Source organism: Cyprinus carpio, chromosome A19 (assembly GCF_018340385.1).
Source record: "Cyprinus carpio isolate SPL01 chromosome A19, ASM1834038v1, whole genome shotgun sequence".
Lineage (NCBI taxonomy): Eukaryota > Metazoa > Chordata > Actinopteri > Cypriniformes > Cyprinidae > Cyprinus > Cyprinus carpio.
Window position 1 is genome coordinate 14,359,059 of NC_056590.1, and position 20,496 is coordinate 14,379,554.

Below are 20,496 nucleotides of genomic sequence, written 5' to 3' on the forward strand. Positions count from 1 at the left end.
GAATGGGTGTAGTTTCAAACCATTGCGTCTGGACAAAATATCCATAATATATCCATATCCATAATAACCCAGTGGGCAATTGATGTTGAAAAGACATCAGATTGACATTAAAATTGATACCAAGAAACAGGTCAAATATGCAAATCAAACTTACATCAACATCTTGAAGTGATGTTGATTTGATGTAAACTGAACATCAAAACATATTGGCCTACATAAACATTAAACCAATTTCAGAGTGGGATAAACATCCTAATTTCACCCAGTTTCCACTGGAAGAAATCGCTGTGCAAAATGAATTTAAACTGATGTTCCAGCATCTTGATCAAGTCTTGACTAATATTTGACATCAAATTGATATCAAGGTGCCTGCTGGGAAACGCTTCCTCCAATGAAAAACTTCATCCTCTGTTGTCCTCTCACATCAACATCCACCAACATATTTTAGAACAGTTTTGGAGTGTTTTCGCTTGTAAAGTATGCTTATCTGTGCATATTTCTCTCTTGATTCAGATGGGCCGACTTTTTCCTCAGGAGAAAGCAGTATTATGGATAAAGGGCTCGTATTTTAGCCTGAAGCAATTGTTTGAAGTAAAAAAATAAATAAAAATAAAATAAATAAATAAATAAATAAAATAAAAGCTGATAATGATAAATAGTTTCTTCCAAACACGCAGCTTTTCACATTAATTTGTGGACTGGAGTGGTGTGGATTACTTGTGGATTATTGTGATGTTTTTAGTTTTCTGTTTGGACTCTCATTCTGACGGCACCCATTCACTGCAGAGGATCCACTGGTGAGCAAGTGATGTAATGCTACATTTATACAAATCTGTTTCAATTAAGAAACAAACTCATCTTGGATCGTCTGAGTGCGAGTAAATGGTAAGCAATATTTATTTTGGGGGTGAATTTTTTAAAGCGTGTATGTTTCATATGTTTTTCCCCGAGTCTTACGGCTAGGTGGCGGTGTAGCACCGCTTATCTTTCTCTTCCCCGTGGGCAAAACAGTCGGCGTTTGCTTATCAACAGCGCGGACACAATAGACAGAGAGACGCGCGTTTACATGAGAACGTGCTGCGTTTGAAGGAAAGCGCGAGTTCTGTCACTAAACACAGACTCTGTGCTTCAGATTTTTCTGTTACTTCGGGCAGTAACGTCAGTTTGGGGGTGGTTTGTAATTCAGAAACAGACGGAGGACAATCATAACAACACTGGAGCGCAACATAACAGATCACCGGAGAGGCACATTTTTAATGTGAGTAACTTACAAGCATTGAATAGTTACACGGCCTTATGAAGTTAAATAAATGGGTCGTTCTGTGTATTTGGGCATAAGACATTGGCAAATCCAAAAACTGCTGTAGTGGGCGATAATTGATAGTGAAGCATGTTTGTGGAGCGCGTGGACGGTTATCCAAATCATTGCACGCGGAGTTGAGTTGTGCCGTCTAAACTTTTGCGTGAAACAAACACTGACTGCGGCGGTTTAATGAATGTGTGTTCAGTTAACAGTGTTAAAAAAAAAAAAAATTCTGACAACGAGAAAGAAACACGTGCTTTCCCTCGTGTTTGTCTGTGCAAGCAGGACGTGTTTTTCAGTCTTGCGTGCTTCATTTGCTTGTTCTATTGTAACGTTGAACAGCTCTGTTTCTTGCTGAGTCTAGTTTGCAGTTGTTATGCCTATTCAGTATTCTTGTTCACAGTTGATACATCAAGTAGACACCAAGAGCACATCAGGTTTGTTTTGAAAGGCATAGCTTTTGTATAAATTCACATTTCTTTTATAAAGCCATGTATCAGCTGCTACAGTAGTTCTGTATCTCAGGCTGGTTTTCATGCACAAAAATATTGTAATGGATATAATCAGATGTATGGTTATTATTTTTTTAATTGATATATTCAGATGTATGGTTATTATGTGATGAACTACACCTGTGTGATACCTCTAGGTCAGTTCGTTAGAAGTCATTGCAAAATGATTTAGAAAAGTGTTATTTCTGAAGAAGTTCCAGCTGCGTATTTTATCTAGTGCAATTTGGGAGCGATCGAATTTCTGTCTTCTGAACATTATCCACAGGCATAAATGTACCTGTACTGTGCAGACTGTGTTGGGATTAGTCACTTTCATGTTTTCTTTCCTCTGAAGTTCCACATAACAAAACTTACATCAGAGCCTGCATGGCGTAGGATCACCAGCTATTTTTGTTTGCTGGATTTTATTCATTAAACACGTGTATGACTAGGTGGCATTCTCACAGGTGTTCCTTACATGATGACTCTTGTAGCGTTATACTGTAGTGCATCAGCACACTGGCTCACACACCTCATCATAACATCACTGCTGCCTGGTAATCACATCAGCTGTAGTCATGGCAACTGCAAATGGCAATGAAAGCTTTCACTGGGAGAGCAATTTTCTTCTCCTTCACCGACACATCGCTTTTCCACCACGGACTAAGACGTGTTGCCTGCTTGCACGCAAATGCCACCACCGTGTCTTCCTCCGGGTATCACTGAATACTCTTCCGTAGGTAGATTTTTCCACTTCATCTTCACGTAAGGCTTATTTACGTGATTTATATACATTAGTGCTAATGGCTGTTTTTTCCCATCATGCTGTTTTTTTTAAGACTCATTAATAGTTTTTGCATTGCAAGTGCAACATCCCTCTCAGTGTCAGATAAGCTGATTTCCCCTTAAATTCTCACTATTGTAATGCAGAGAAAAAGTCATATTCTTTGTTCATATTATTTCATATTCAAATAGTACTTGAATATATTAATACATAATGGTGTTATTTTCATGTATTAAATGAGTCTAATGTCTAAATTTGTTGGATATGTTTTTTTTTTTTCTCTCTTGGTGGAAAGGACTCTGATATTGAATTCAGGTACTGTTCAAATTTGATTAATGAGTTTTTGTTCAGGTTTGTGGAAGTTTGGTTCCTTTGAGTTAATCTTGGTTTAGTTGTATTGCAGTTTAGTTAAACCGAGTTAAAAAATCAAGTTGAATCTAGTATAACTTATAAAAAAGTTGAAATGGCTTAAATTATTTTTGAGTTAAAGTAACGTTATGTCTTTTTCATCATATAAATTTTTTAGTGTATAGCTTATTCCTTTAAGCTTCATACAGTGTGAAATGGAGAGGTATTTGCCAGTAAGAGCTAATTTAACTTCACAGCACTTGTTAAAACTCTCCCTCCCTTCAGACCTCCTTTTCTCTCTTGTCTTTCTTTCATCTATCAATGTGCAACTGAGATTTGAGGGAAAAATTGTTGTAAAGGGAAATATTTCACCGCTTGGGGACCCCAGGCTTCAGAAGCCTGTGCTTCATCATGTTTTTGACTCTGGACTTTAGCCTCCACTCTTTGTTCTTCTTCAAAGGTCAGATTCTCCCTTAGTAGTCAAACCTGCTTTGATTATCACTCAGTTTTCCCCTCAGGTGTTTCCCTGGATACATTTCCGATGGAAAATGTCCCTGATTAGATGTTAGGGACATGTCAGTTCTTAATGTAAAATATTGCAACAGTTCCTGCAATAATATCTTAAGACCATATGATTTGTCAGCTAGAGCAATGAAACATTTTGTGTGTGTGTGTGTGTGTGTCAAAGAATGCAATAAGTTGTCCATTCATAATTTGTCCATTCATGATCAGTGGTTGTCCTAAAAAGGACCCTACAATATGGGAAGTTTACAAAATATGACAAAACATCTTTAAGTCATGGATGAGAGGCTGTAGTTTACATCTCCTTTTTTTTTTTTTGAAACACATATGGATGTGAAATGTGTCATGATCTTACAGTTAACAAGAAGAGGAACCCTCTCAGTTAAATGAGCCGTTGTTTTATCTTTAGACTCTTTTTGACACTGTGTTGCTTTCAGTCTGAAACAAGTAATGCTTGTGCAGTGTTTCACTTGCGAACACCTAAAACTTGTAATTTAAATTCTGTATATCATGACAGACGTGTCAGTGTATGTTTAGTGTAATGTATGGAAAGGCGGAGTATGCGTGTTGTTATGTAAGATTTGCTGTGTTTATCAGGCTTGCGTGACTTAGAGGTGTCATTTTTCAGGCAGTCCTCACACGAACATTGACGCAGGGGTCAATAAGTGCATTTTTGCACGCGTCATTGTTGGCTGACTTAAATATTTTGCTGAATATATTAGCATTATATACTAACATGACTGTGGCATTCTTTGTTTCAGTGCAGTTTTCTTATAAATAGTGCTCAAGTACTTCGAAACGAAGCCCTGTGTGTTTACAGCGGACAACCGAATAGGGTGTCAGATGTTTAAGATCATTTATTGGCTATTTTAGGGGTTAAAGTTAGGGAGTAAAGCAAATGCGTGTGATCATAAAGGCCACCTGTAAAGTGGGATGTTGGAAAATGTACTGCTTGTAAGGACATTTCTACAATTCTGTTTTGTCTGGACTGTCCCTAATCTGACTGTGGTTTAGACATTTTTGTACCAGTTTGATCCTGCTTTTGGCTCCATGTTAAACCAATTACAGAGACTCATCCAGAAATGAGCAATGGCAGAGTTTTAAGGGTTTTGCAGCACTATTCTCAGTACTGTCCTCATCCAGAGTTAAACCAAACTCTCAAATTTATTTGAGAGAAGGTTTCTTCTTAAACTATCATTTACTAACCAAAATCAAAGTGGATTTTAGGGCTGGGTAATAAAAAAAAAAAAAAGTTATATTGATACGATACCGATACCTTGACTTCGATACCGGTTCCTGAACAATACTTTTTTCTATACCAATTTTATGAAATTAATTTTAACAAGATTACATTACTCATTACCTCATAAGGGTTTTTTTTTTAAATTTATTTTTAGTTTGTTGAGGTTTTTACACTCAAAGACTGAACTCCTGAGCCACTGCACCAAGGAACAAAATGTAACTGACACAATAAATCAGTGCAAAATGAACAGTTTAAAGTCAGTATGTGAGGATCACTGCTGCATGCTTAAGATCTTGTCCTCTTTTTTCAGGAGACAGACAAGCCCTTTCTTCACTGATGATGTCCCTAGGCTACGTTTACACTAGTGCGTTTCATTTTAAAACGCAAAGCTTAGACACAATCATCATTTCTATTCACTTTCCACTGACTTACGTGATCTGATGAGCATTAGCTGTTTCTAGCGCTGTCTGTCTGTGTTTTCTCTTCTGCGATCGCTGTTCTGACTCAGAGGAGCTCATTTAGTGCTCATCTGTCAATCATATTACACATTCATATCTTGGCCTGTCTCCGACGACGACTGTGCATGCGTTACACTTCCAGACATTTACAGGGATGAAACATGAAGCTTATAACACACGATTATAACAGAATATGATTTGTATGTGAGTTTCACGAGATTCTGCCTATTTTTATAACAATACAATGTGTTCACATGGGAAATGCTAAGCTGGTGTAGCCATTAGCTTGATATAAAAGGCTATAAATAACATAGTTCTGCAACTTTATATGACCAAAACCCTCATTAGATTGCAGTCGGCAATTCTGTCTGTGCCTAAAAAGTTGAACTCTAACTTGATACCCAGCCCTAGTGGATTGTATGTTAGTGGAGTTGGAAATATTGTAATTTCTGAGTTCCGAGAAATGTTGTATTGACTTAGTCCATGTCTAATAGCTTTGAGGTCAGCTATATACAAGTATGCTTCCCAATGGGTTGAGGTTTTGCTGGTTATCATGGTCCTGTTAACCCCTACTAGTAGATATTGTAATTACACCACCGCTCAAGCAAAAGAAGAGAAACCGTATCTTACTTCATTGATGGTACTTGCATTTTCTGCAATCAATATTTAAACACTCTGCATTTACATTTTCTTGTCTACTGCTTATCACATTAAAACTCAGGACAGTTGCTAACTGGGCTTTGTATAAGTTCTTATGGTGTCGGTTAACGGTGTCATAGTCTCAGCCTCAGACGTCACATCCACGGACTGAAAGTCTGATGCATACGGCACACAAAATTGAAAACACTTCAGGGGTTCCGACAAAGTCTTCATCGGATTGGTTGAATTATACCAGTAATTCTAGGGGAAGTCATGGCCTAGTGGTTAGAGAGTTTGACTCTTAATCCTAAGGTTGTGGGTTCGTGTCTCGTTCATGGGATACCACGACTGAGGTGCCTTTGGCAAGGCACGAACCCCCAACTGCTCCCCGGGCACCGCAGCATAAATTCTGAGGTGTGTGTGTGTTCACTGCTGTGTGTGTTCGTGCACTTTGGATGGGTTAAATGCAGAGCACGAATTCTGAGTATGGGTCACCATACTTGGCTGTATGTCACTTCACTTCACTTTATACTGAATTTCCAGGAGATGAGTGTGTCGCGTTCTTTAACATTCCACCTGAAAACAAAGATGCCGTGACGCCAAACTCCCTCATGTTAGAAGAAAGTCATCGTGTTTACAACTGTGACAATGAGCGCTTATCAGGATCAACTAAGCACTGAATTTTCAAAAGCATGTGAAGTATTTAAAGTTTGCGGCATAGAATCTTTAAAATATGTCCAAGAGATTTACACACTGGTCTGTTATTGTGGGGACATTTCCACTCCCCTGAACATGACGTGGCACAAAACGTGTTCAAAGTGTCCAAGATTCCCAGACATTCTGCTGTCAGTCTGAAGCTCTGGCTACAAGACACTAACGGTGTCATGACATAATTTTCTGTGGCTCTAAAATAATGAATCACATTATTTATGGCTCAGTTGACTGGCTCAAAAAACCTGAGCAAAACTGAGCACCAATGATCAAAAGATGGCAGAATTATAAAATGCGCAAGCCAAGCAGCTGCCATTGAGATGAATGCAACCAGATAGCACTCTCCAAATATTATAAACCTCTTTGGTCAAAACAGGAACCCGTATAGAGTTCCTGTGCAATGCTGTCACACTAGATCCCCACTCGATCTGTTTAATCAGATGTGAATGACTCTATATATGTAATATTCAGTGTCTGCTGTCATATGATGGAAGTGAAGATATGACTCAGATGAAATTCCATTGTTCTGTCAGACAGCTGAGTGTCATATGTGGTGGATCAAAACTGGAGTATCCAGCACTTCTTTTAATTTCAAATGTCCATCCAACTGGAAATGTTTTGTGTTGAAAATCTAGTCTGGTTTATAGTGTCAGAGTTTCAATGTGCTATTAATTTAAAGAAAACAGACTTTAGATTGAATGCGATGTCTTATTGAAGAGCTGTTTTTAGGGCTGTCAAAGTTAACTTAAGAAAGTGTTTATAATTTTTAGGTAACACTTCAGTTTAGGGACCAATTCTTACTATTAACTAGTTACTTTTTAGTAGGGCTGTGCAATATTGAAGAAAAATGTGATATTCGATTTGCGATACTATGTTGACTTAAGTGTGAAATCAATTAAAATTATATTTTAAAATATTTAAAAATTAAAATTATATAACCATTATATGTTTCACTTTCACATTCTTTCCTGTAAAAGAAAGCATCACTACAGCTTCTGAAAGTGACCAGCAGTATTTTAGCATTACATAAAAAGTGATGTCACAAATCAGAAAATGTAATTTTATCATCAATGTGAACAACCAAAAAATTAATGCTACTTATTTTATATCAATGTAACTTTGCTTTCCGTTAATTACTTAAAGTAAACTTTAAGTTCTTCTTCATATAGAACAGCAAAAACTATAGCTTAAGAAAGTTCAAACATGATTAAAGGCAAGTGAACAGTCAGTAAAAAAAGAAAAAGAACAAATGCACATTACAAGCATAGATACAATAAACAGTAGAAATGGTCCATTTGAGAGATAGGTGGCAGTAATGCACTTATAAGTCTGCGATCCTCCGTAAAGCAAGAAGAAAGAAAGATGCGTCAGGTGCCAGCTGTTGAGAACGCGCTCAGGACAGTTCGGATATTGCAGTGAAAATCAGAGGTAAAATCAAGTTTCTTGCACAGACTGATCGTTTTGTGTCTTTACACATCAGTGTATCGTCACAAGCCACAGGGTTTAATTTGGTTTTGTTTGTGTATGTTTTTTGACTACCAAAGCCATGATTCCCATCCACTTACATTTATATGACTGACAGACTGCAGCGGTTTTAGCTAAAAATCTCAGTTTGTGTTCTACTGAGGAAACAAATTCACCTACATCTTGGATGCCCTGGGGGTAAGCAGATAAACACAAAATGTTCATTTTTTGGGTGAACTATTCCTTTAAATGCAAAAAGTCTGGCTGTGCTTAATGGTTACATGTTTGTACCCTTTAAGCCACGGTTCCTCAATTAGTTTTTACCAAGGCCCAAATTCTGCCAACAATACCAATCCAAGGTCCACTATATATATATATATATATATATATATATATATATATATATAATATATATATATATATATATATATATATATATATATATTATATATTATTATCACACACACATTTTTATTTTTCACGGTTCGGTCAACTTTTCACGGTTTTGTCAACTTTTCACGGTTTTGATTTGTTTCGCTGTTTTTGTGGAAAAACAATACTTTCAAATAAAAATAAAGAAAATAAGAATATTCTGTCTAACTACAAGTAACAGCGCAAATAAATACAATAGAGTTTCACGAGTTCATTTTTATGTGTTCATTAAATTTCTTGAATGCTGCTGCTAAATGCACCTACTGTACCTGAAAAATAAAGCAATGTTTGTTTTATTTGTATATTATGTGTATTTGTAATAAGTGTCTTTCTTCTTATTTTATACATTTACATTTAATAATTTAGCAGATGCTTTTATCCAAAGCGACTTACAAATGAGAAGAGCAAATAGAAGCAATTCAGACCATTTGGAGGGGCAACAGTATACAAGTGCTGTAACAAGTCTCAGTTAGTCTAGCACAGTACACAATACATACCAGTTTTTAGTTTTTTGTTTTCTCAGAAAAAGAGACAAATAAAATAAGAAAATGTTAGCATTAGTTAGTCAAGTGCTGACAAAAAATATATGTCTTTAGTCTTTTTTTTTTTTTTTTTGAAGATGGTCAAAGACACAGCTGCTTGAATTGAGCGGAGTTTAATTAAAAATGTTCCTGGCCCCTCCGAGCCTTTCAATGGGGCTAAGCAGGTGTTGGTTGTCAACAGTTCAAAAGACGTGAAATAAGAAACGTCCCTCACACGGCTCCGGGGGGTGAATAAAGGCCTCCTGTAGCGAATCCAGGCATTTTTGTAAGATAAATATCCATATTCCAAATGTAATAAACACTTTTTTTCTCACTTCCGTTGACTGCAGACATGCAGGCGAATGACGTAGGACGCATATAATTCTATTTTAGAAATGGTTTTTATTTTCTGCGACTTCACGGCAGGAAGAACATACAAAATGTCAGTGATAAACTCAGGTAATAATTATGTGCTTTATTCAATGTTAAAAGTGTCTAATGTGAGTTTGAATATTATTTTGAGTGATCTTTATAATCATAGTGAAAGCAATAGATATTTTACCTCAGATCTTGAAAATAAATTAGGCTAAAACAAACTTAAGTTAAAACTGTGAACTCACTGAGAACCAACATCCATAACAAAGATGGACTCACTCACTCACTCACTCACTCACTCACTCACTCACTCACTCAGATCTTTCAATAATGTTAAGTGTTTTGTATTTTAATTTTGTATTTTCTATTTTCACTTTTCTTTTCTTTTTTACTTTCTTGCCATGTTTTTGCTGTCACCTCGTATATCTGCACTGGATCCGATAAAGCATTGCAAATCATTTGAACTTTGTGTCAGCACGTCATAAATAGAGCGAGTTAGCAGTTTTCTGTCTGGGATTTATCCAGTGCAGACAGCATCACTGATTATAATAAGTTCTATTGTATTTTGTTGCACCATGCCATTTGCGTCCGGTGTAGACACGATGTAAGTTAATGCCGCTTTCTGATGCTGCGTTTGAATTTTCATGCCACATTATTTTAAATTAGCATGGTCCAAACATTTTTCTCTTGTGGGCTGCCTATTGAGGAACCCTGCCATAGAGGATAGGCAACGGGGGAGAGTGACTGCAGGTTACACTGAAATGTGATCTGCGGAGGGGTGCGAGTTATGTTAGGAGTCAGTTTGAGGGTAAAAGTGATGAGGAAGTGGTCTGAGATGTGCAACGGCGTAACTAAAGTGTTGTCCGTGGCGCAGTAGCGTGTGTAGACAATGTCTAGGTGGTTTCCTGATTTGTGAGTAGCCATAGTAGACACTCGCTTGAGCAAATGAAGCAAGTGCTGAAATCAGCAGCCTGGGGTTTTTCTAGGTAGATGTTGAAGTTGCAGAGTAGTATCAGAGGAGTACCTTCCTCAGGGAAGTGGTAGAGTAACACATCCAGCTCCTCCAAGAAGTTACCCAGTTGACCTGGGGGACGATAAACAGCTACAAAGTGGAGTTTAACAGGGTGTGTAATAGTAATGGCGTGATTTAAACTAACTGTTGCCAGTTAAAGATGGTAAAGGATCAAATTTCCATTCATTTGAGATAAGCAGACCAGTACCCCCCCATCCCTCTCAATCGGATGAGAGGTGTGGGAATAAGTGAAATTAGTGGAGAGGCTAGCAATAGTGGCAGTGTCCTTGGGTTTGATCCACGTCTCCGTTAGGGCCATGAGGCTGAGACTTGAATGAGTATCAATAGATGAAGTAAAGTCTGCTTTGTTTACAGCAGACTGGCAGTTTCAGAGACGAATTGGAATAGAGATTAAAGTAGTAGAAGACATTAGTGGTTCAACGGATCACAAATCTCACGATTCAGATTACATTACGGTTTTTGACCCACGGATCGGATCATTTTTCGGATAAGGAAGAAAAGAAAAATATTTCAATTTAACTTGCTTTCCATTTATTACTTAAAGTTAAGTTCTTATTTGATACGACAGCAAATACTACTAGATTAACTAAGAAAGTTTAAACATGATTAAAGAGATGAGAACGAACAACCAGTGAAAATAAGAACAAATACACAAATTACAAGCATAGATAAATACAACAAAATATGTTACAAATAAAATAAGGTTGGTAGTATTCAAATACAGAAATGTAATAATTAACACTGCAGAGTGATGCACGGATTCGATATAATGATACACATCACATCCGATTTCTTTCTCAGCTGTTTTCATTCACTTGAGACATAACTGACTGCTATATGATTGTCAAGATGGGTATTTTTATGTGTATATGTCTTTTCAGAGGATTCAGAAGAGGATTAAGTTTGGTTTTCGCACGCCGTCTATGTGTGTGCACGTAGAGAACATCGCTACAGTAACGAATCGAGTTCCCATACGCCTTTTCTCTCTGGAATTGTTTAAAATTCGCTTTCTTGTGTAAATACGAACAAATGATAAACTTCTACTCTATTATTGTTAAATTTTGCAATTAATCCGCAGATCACATTCGTGCCGAACCGTGGGGCTTGGTCCGTACAGATAAACTACGATCCGTTTAACCACTAGAAGACTAGATATTGTTAGGATTGCGCTTCCTCTGTTGTATAGAGTGTGATTTACGAGTGTCAGTAGTAATAGTAGATATTTGAAAGCACATAGTGAGGACAGATCATTAAAACAAACAGATCAGAACAAGCTGTAAAAAAATGAGGGAAAAAAGCAACACTCAAGTGCCTTGTTGGTGTCCTTGCTCAGTCACGCAGGTAGAGTCGATGGTCTTTACAGTCTTCAGTCTTCACATATACGACACAGTTTTATACACACTTTATACTTTGTTAATTAGTTCAGCTGGCCACTCCTTACTAATCAGCTAAACGAGAACAAACACGACTTGCCACATGCACAGAATAAACAAAGATTTCCTAGCAACGACAACAGTGCTAAAATCAAATGAGAAAGATACAAAAACACTAACAGTATGTTGAACCTCCTGTTGCTTGACTTGTTTCTCTCTAATAAATGCTAAATTACAACTGTTTAAGTACTATTAGCTGGCTTTGCCCATGCCTTACTAACTCAATTTTTAATAACAAAGATAAAATAAATGACAAAGATTTTTATCTTCATCCACTTTAGCCTAAATATCTGCATTATTTTTATATATATATACAGGTCCTTCTTAAAAAATTAGCATATTGTGAAAAAGTTCATTATTTTCCATAATGTAATGATAAAAATTTAACTTTCATATATTTTAGATTCATTGCACACCAACTGAAATATTTCAGGTCTTTTATTGTTTTAATACTGATGATTTTGGCATACAGCTCATGAAAACCCAAAATTCCTATCTCAAAAAATTAGCATATTTCATCCGACCAATAAAAGAAAAGTGTTTTTAATACAAAAAAAGTCAACCTTCAAATAATTATGTTCAGTTATGCACTCAGTACTTGGTCGGGAATCCTTTTGCAGAAATGACTGCTTCAATGCGGCGTGGCATGGAGGCAATCAGCCGGTGGCACTGCTGAGGTGTTATGGAGGCCCAGGATGCTTCGATAGCGGCCTTAAGCTCATCCAGAGTGTTGGGTCTTGCGTCTCTCAACTTTCTCTTCACAATATCCCACAGATTCTCTATGGGGTTCAGGTCAGGAGAGTTGGCAGGCCAATTGAGCACAGTAATACCATGGTCAGTAAACCATTTACCAGTGGTTTTGGCACTGTGAGCAGGTGCCAGGTCGTGCTGAAAAACGAAATCTTCATCTCCATAAAGCTTTTCAGCAGATGGAAGCATGAAGTGCTCCAAAATCTCCTGATAGCTAGCTGTATTGACCCTGCCCTAGATAAAACACAGTGGACCAACACCAGCAGCTGACATGGCACCCCAGACCATCACTGACTGTGGGTACTTGACACTGGACTTCAGGCATTTTGGCATTTCCTTCTCCCCAGTCTTCCTCCAGACTCTGGCACCTTGATTTCCGAATGACATGCAAAATTTGCTTTCATCCGAAAAAAGTACTTTGGACCACTGAGCAACAGTCCAGTGCTGCTTCTCTGTAGCCCAGGTCAGGCTTCAGGCGCCGCTGTTTCTGGTTCAAAAGCACACGCCTGTGCACGGTGGCTCTGGATGTTTCTACTCCAGACTCAGTCCACTGCTTCCGCAGGTCCCCCAAGGTCTGGTCTCCACAATCTTCCTCAGGGTCCGGTCACCTCTTCTCGTTGTGCAGCGTTTTTTGCCACACTTTTTCCTTCCCACAGACTTCCCACTGAGGTGCCTTGATACAGCACTCTGGGAACAGCCTATTCGTTCAGAAATTTCTTTCTGTGTCTTACCCTCTCGCTTGAGGGTGTCAATGATGGCCTTCTGGGTTAACCTCTTACCCATGATTGCGGTTTTGAGTAATGAACCAGGCTGGGAGTTTTTAAAAGCCTCAGGAATCTTTTGCAGGTGTTTAGAGTTAATTAGTTGATTCAGATGATTAGGTTAATAGCTCGTTTAGAGAACCTTTTCATGATATGCTAATTTTTTTGAGATAGGAATTTTGGGTTTTCATGAGCTGTATGCCAAAATCATCAGTATTAAAACAATAAAAGACCTGAAATATTTCAGTTGGTGTGCAATGAATCTAAAATATATGAAAGTTAAATTTTTATCATTACATTATGGAAAATAATGAACTTTTTAACAATATGCTAATTTTTTGAGAAGGACCTGTGTGTGTGTGTGTGTGTGTGTGTGTGTGTGTATGCAAAACCATATTAAACCAACATTAATAAAATATATATATATATATATATATATATATATATATATATATATATATATATATATATATATATATATATATATATATATATATATATATATATATATTTTATTAATGTTGGTTTAATATGGTTTTGCAAAACTTTTATACCTTTTTCAAGAATGACGTTAAAAATGTCACATGGTGTAACCATCAAATAAGAAGTAATATCATTAGTATAGCTTACCTGTCATCATGAGATTTTATACTGACAAAAATATTAAGAATTTTAATTATAGGAAGTAAAAACATTCTCATGAAATAAGATTTATTCAAGTAAATTATTGATCTGGATCATTGGTCCCTGTATAAATGCATGATGGGCAAGAGAGCACTTCAAGTCAACAAGTGATTAGTAAATCTTGGTTTAAGCACAAGACACCAGTCACCATGTTTCTGTTTTTGGCTCACAGGGATTTCCATCATATAGTCATTAGATCAGACATGATTCAGCATGCTTTATCCTGTAAACCCTCCAGCTTCATTGAGTTTTCCATTTCCTGCTCCACACTCACTGATGAGAGAAACCCCACTCCATGTTTGCTCCATAGCTAAGTTTCACCTAGTTTCTAATCCACTGTATAATTATTTTTATTATATATTGTAAATATGTAGATATATGGCTATATTAAATGGAAGAATCAACATATTGCTCTGTTTGCACTACGCACTTTTCATGGTCACATTACAATTTATCACTGCACAGACTTTCTCTAGATGGTTAGTCTCTTAAAATATAAGAATGTAAAAATGTAATTTAAGTGTCCTCCCCCAGTCACTGATGAAGACAGTCATGTGCTGATGTTTGTAATCTCTTGACTTACTTAAGCTCATGCAAAAATTCTGAAAGAGGAAGAGGTGACTTCAGAGGAAGTGATGACTTGAAGGACTCGCCTAACGATTTCTAACTCGCTCTTAATTTTTCTGAGCAGATGAGATGACGGCAGACTCCTTTGGCAGTTTAAAGTGGTGTCCCTGTGGGCTACTCAGTGCTGAAAGGACAGAAGCAGAACCCGACAGCAACAGATAGACTGGTCTTTGGTTTCAGCTCATCTGTTGTGCTCAGCGGCCTCCTGGTTTTCCATCAGAATGGTTCATTCAGCATCACTCTGTGCCTGTCTGTCTCTTCTGACTGTCCTCAGTTGTCATTCTCATGTCCTCCCACGACTCTCTTTTCCCATTGGTAAGTCTCATTTTTAAACTTCTGAAGATTTTTGAACTTCAATTTAGAGCAAAAGTGTTTTTTTTTTTTTTTTTTTTTTTTTTAAATGCCATTGAATAATTTTTTATTTTATTTTTATTTTATGTTTGAATAACTTGTGAGCTGCTGTCGTTCTCTTTATATTCGGCCCAAAGTGGTTATCAGAAAGTAAATTAATTAAGATTAATTTTATAATCAAGTATAGCCTATCATTAAACAAGATTAACCTCTGTGCCGCTTGAGTTAAACGTACTTAAACATACCCTTAGGATGCTTTACATCATCATATCAACACTGTAAATAATTGCATTTGTAAGTATCTTTTAATAGCATGAATATATGATTGTGACACCTTCAGATCAGTGTTATTTATTATTTATTTATATTATAGTATTTATTCATATTTTAATCAAATTATTATTTTTTTTTAAATTTAGTTTGAGTATTTTTATTATGTGAATTTGTCAAGTCATTATTTTTTATATTTCTATTTACCTACGTTTTTATTTTGCTTCAGTTTTAGTAATTAACTTTTTTTGTATCTAATATTTTTTTTTTTTACACTGTTTCAAATTCAAAGCTTTTTTTTTTCATAATATCATAATCACAATTATCCATTTAGTTCCATTGGAGAAACTAGATAATTGTAAAAAGTAATAAATAATACTAATATAAAAATTATACCTGTATTTTCAAGAATACATTAAGAGATTATTGCCCATGACTTTGAGTCAGTCTGCACAGATTCAGTTTGCACAAAATGTTTATCCGTTTTTATCATTTGTGTATGTTTAAATTCCAACAGGGGTAGAAATGGTAGTGCATTAAAAAGCTTTCTCTTGGACAATGATTTAGTTTTTCACTAACAAGGAACGATAACAAGCACAAAGCCTCAGAGAGATCATTACAACAAATATTGTTCCATGTAGATCATACTTGTTTCTCTAGAAAGCATTGGATGTATGAGGAATGAAAGACCCTGCATGGATCCTCTTAAGAGGAAGCGTCTGTCCCTCACCTCAGCGGGAGCTTTGGTGCAGAAGTACTTGAATGGCCTCTTGATATATTTCTGAAACTTCTAGATAAAGTTTCATATCTCCTGTGGCCAACTTAAACAAGGTCCTTCTCTCAGGTTATTAAAATCTAGGAACTTGTAGCAGACTTTATTGCCATATAAAGCTGGAACTGATTTGACACGGTTGAATAATTTTGTTCTTATATGTTTGCTTTGGTGTGCATTAGCGGTTTAGTAATTTCACTTGCAAAGTTTTTTTTTTATTTTTTTATTTTATTGGTATGATTGCTTAATATACATTATTGCCACAGTATAAGTGCAAAAAGTTGGGGTGCTCACCAAAGCTGCATTTATTTAATGCATTTATTTAAATTTAAAAAATGCAGTAAAAATATTAATATTATGAAATATTATTGCTATTCAAAATAACCATTTTCTATTTCAATATATCTTAAAATTTCATTTATTCCTGTGATCAAAGCTAATTTTTTTTATATATATATATAATTTGACCCTCTAACATACAAGAATGTAATTTGTGGTTTTAGTGTAATAAATTAAACATTTTGCTGGTGTAGTTGAAAGTGGTTATTCTGTTTCTTTTTTTAATGAATGGAGTCCCTTGTTCTGTGAACCAGCGTTATTTAAATAAGAGGAGGCCGGTCTGTGATTTGGCAAAGCAGGGCAGAATCAGGCTGACCTGGCAAAAGTCACAGGAATCAGTTAAAAAGAGTTTCTTCTTGTTTATCTGAACAACTGAAAGACGGAGGTACAGTTGCTTAGACATGCAGATACATCAGTTTTCTAATTCAAGTTCAGTCATTTGACCTGTGAGTGTTTGCTTACTCGTCATGTAAATGGCCAGACGTGAGTGTGAAGATTACAGGGCTTAATTCAGACTCTGAGTCTCTGTCTCCCAGCACTACCAATTACAGCCCATGTCAGAGTGAGTCAGATCACATTCATGCAGACGATTGAGTCGGATGTGATGATGACACAATGCAAACCGTATATCGCTGCAGAATGACACTAGCTGCAGAAACATGAAAACCAGACTTAATTGAATAAGCAGTAGCCTGCATCAATATGTGCTTGTTTTATTTTATTTTTAGCAATATGAATAGAAAATTATTAAGGTATATTTACATCATTAATTTAATCCGGTTGTGGACATTTTAAAGGGTCATTTTGTTATTTTATATATTTTTTTTTGAATTTGTGTGCTTGCTTTATTTATTGCAAGCATGTTTTTTGTGCATGTAGCTAAATTGTGTTTATAATTGGATTAATGGCTCAATTGGATTGAAAGGTCTTCATGTAAACACAAATTTCAGTTGGATTGGATGGGGTGTATAAATGCTTTATTCCGACTATCTTCTCATTCAGATTCAAAAGATATCTTGTGCACATGCGCAGTGCCATTGTATGTCTTACCAATGTTTATTTGTCTCATGTCTAACAAACTGCTCAGTGGAGCAATATTTTTCACAATATTTGCTAAAAATCTCTTCTGATGTATGTCAGCTTTATTTTTAGATATGTCGTCAAGAAATGACAATAATGCTGACGTAGCTCCAGAGGAAGTGTCTTTCACACTTAATCAGTATGTGAATTGGATTGCGATGTGTAGGGTTCGTATATTCGCATGAAATCAGATTGGATTCATCGACGAGAATTAGTGTTATGATAACATCTAGTGATCATTTAGTTTTTTGACCATTTTTCGTGCTCTTTATATTATTCTGTTAGAACAAGTTATTTTAAATATAATTGGTAACTAGTTTATGGACCATTTCTCAGCTGCGTATTAGCATGCATATTACTAGAATATTGTATTGTCTGATTATTTTTTATTGTAAATTTTATTTTATTGTTTTGTTTTGCTATATTTTAGATCCCTTAACCCCACCTCATACCTAAACTTAACAACTACCTTCCTAACTATTAATTAGCTGCAAAAATTAGGAGTTTATTGAGGCGAAAGTCATAGTTAGTTAATATGAGAACTGGACCTTAAAATGGAGTGTGAGCAAATGATTTATAGTAAAATAAACTTATGATTCTTCATGTAACTTTAAACAAATCTCACAGTACATAATCATGCATGAGAAATCAAGAAGTACAGACACGGTAGTCAAGCATGCTTCCTCTGCAGTCTGCACCTCAGTCTGGTCTGTTTTACATATTTTTTAGATTCTGGGAAATATTAACTTTGTTAATAAGACATAGATTTTTCTGTATAAGTGACCCTGGAGCACAAAACCAGTTTTAAGTGGCTGGGGTATATTTGTAGCGGCAGCTAATAATACATTGTATTTTTCTTTTATGCCAAAAATCATTAGGATATTAAGTAAAGATCATGTTCCATGAAGATATTTTGTAAATTTCCTACTGTAAATATATTAAAACTTAATTTTTGATTGGTAATATGCATTGCTAAGGACTTCATTCGGACAACTTTAAAGGCAGTTTTCTTAATGTTTTGATATTTTGCATTCTCAGATTCCAGATTTTCAAATAGTTGTATCTCGGCCAAATATTGTCCTATCCTAACAAACCAAACAAGCTTATTTATTCAGCTTTCAGATGATGTATAAATCTCAATTTTGAACAATTGACACATGACAAAAATAGTTCTGTTGTCCAGGGTCACATATTTCTAAATTGAACCTGGTCAAGGAGGTTTTAAACTTTTGGGTCATTATGAATGAAGTGTAGCGCTTCTTAATTTTCTCTGGTCTGTACTGAGAGAATGTACCCTGGGGTTTCATAATTTCACAGCCGCGTGCTGACTGTCAGGTCCACATTCTTACAGGACTTTAGTTTAGTGAAATGCTTAAGAGGCCACAATCACCATTAAATGCTGCTAATAAGCCAAGATTTTCTTGGAAATTCCTCTTCCTTCCCCCTTTTTTGCTACCAGAACATTGAACATTTTTAAAGGCGGTATATGTATTTTATATATGATCTTGTTTATTTATTGGCTGATTTTGAGCAGAGTCATTTCCTGTCTGAAATCTGTTGTTTTAAACATGTTACGAAACATGCTTAGAGACTTACACTTTAATAGTTGAACAAAAACATTTGAATTCCAGGGTCAGGAGGTGTGAATTCTCTGGAAATCGACAGAGATTTCTGTGAAGCTACAATTACACATAAGTTGCCGTGGGTTGTGTGAGTGATATAGTGAAATTGGGTGGAGGAGAAGGAGGAGGAAAAGTGCTGCTGACGTTCTTCTTCTCGCTCAGAGCTTTGTTTGGAGAAGACAGCTGGTATGCTGCGGCTCAGCTTTAGGATTAGCCTCCCCACGGAGCCCAGTGTTTTCATTTCAGGGTCATGACAGCAAGGCGTTCACATGTTCTCGGCAGAATACGAACTTTGGTTAGGGCAGAAATGTGTTGATTTTAATGCAACTTAGCTATACCACAAGTTAATAAGCTTGCTTTGTCATTGAGCTCCCTGTATGACCTCACTATCCTTGCTGTCGGCGCTTTTCCAAACACCCTGCGAAGGCCTGGATGGCGGTGTGTGTTTCTGCAAGCACTGGCAGGATCTTTTCAGATCTGAAATAGTTGCGTAACAGCACCTCTACCCTCTGTTCTTCTTTCCCAGCTTTCTGTATTTTCAGTCAGAAAGTTTTTTCAGGTGAAAGTTAATACATTTAAGATTTGTCATATATATATATACATATATATATATATATATATATATATATATATATATATATATATATATATATATATATATATACACACACACAGTTACGTTTGTTATTCATTAATTAATTAATTCAATGCATAGGTATTAGGTATGCATAGGTATTAATGGATTGGAGAAAAAACACTTTCACAAGCTGTTAATGTTTCTTTCTTTCTTTCTTTTCTCCAACTCTGTGGTTTGTTTTCCGTTCAGGTATTGAACCTTGTTCATATTTGATCTAGCAAGTTTCCTGTTGAAGAGCTGACGGATGCTATCAGAGAAGCAGTCACACTTTCTGTAGCTGGAGACTTTACTCATTTATCTATTGAGACATCATTTTTAGATATGGTATGCAGGTTGTCATTGTTAACTAAACCACTTACATTTTCAGTTCTTGAGAATGACGTTACACACAGCTCTTTATTCCGGGATCTGTTCATTTTCTCACAAACCATTGTCTATGGCTACTCAACAATGCGTTTATCTTGATTTAAATATATAAACAAAGTTCCATGTGTTAACAGTTAAAATGAAATTGAGAGCTAGAATTACTTTTGTGCATAAACACAAGAAACATTTTAATAAATTTCTTATAGAAGCTGTTCTTTAGAATTTTCTATTCATCAAAGAAACTGGAAAAAAAAATTATGATTTCCACAAAAATATGAAGTAGCAGTACAGTTTTCAACATTGATGAGATGTTTCTTGAGCAGTAAATCAGCGTATCAGAATGATTTCTGAAGGATCATGTGACACTGAAGACTGGAGTAATGATGCTGAAAATTCAGCTTTACATCACAGAAATAAATTCGATTTTTAAATGCATCACAATAAGAAACAGTTCTTTTAAATGGTAATAATATTTCACAG

The 20,496-nt window shown here is 36.0% G+C and overlaps 1 protein-coding gene across 1 annotated transcript in view; it reads left to right on the plus strand.

Annotated features, from left to right (window-relative positions):
- The first annotated feature begins 956 nt into the window (after window positions 1–956).
- Window positions 957–20,496, plus strand: part of LOC109077555 (semaphorin-4A-like) — a 31,089-nt gene continuing 11,549 nt past the window's right edge. The window contains exons 1-2 of the mRNA XM_042776697.1: window positions 957–1,258; window positions 14,644–14,898. Coding sequence (XP_042632631.1) covers window positions 14,801–14,898 — 98 coding nt within the window. The 5' untranslated portion in view covers window positions 957–1,258; window positions 14,644–14,800. The remainder of the gene's footprint in view (window positions 1,259–14,643; window positions 14,899–20,496) is intronic.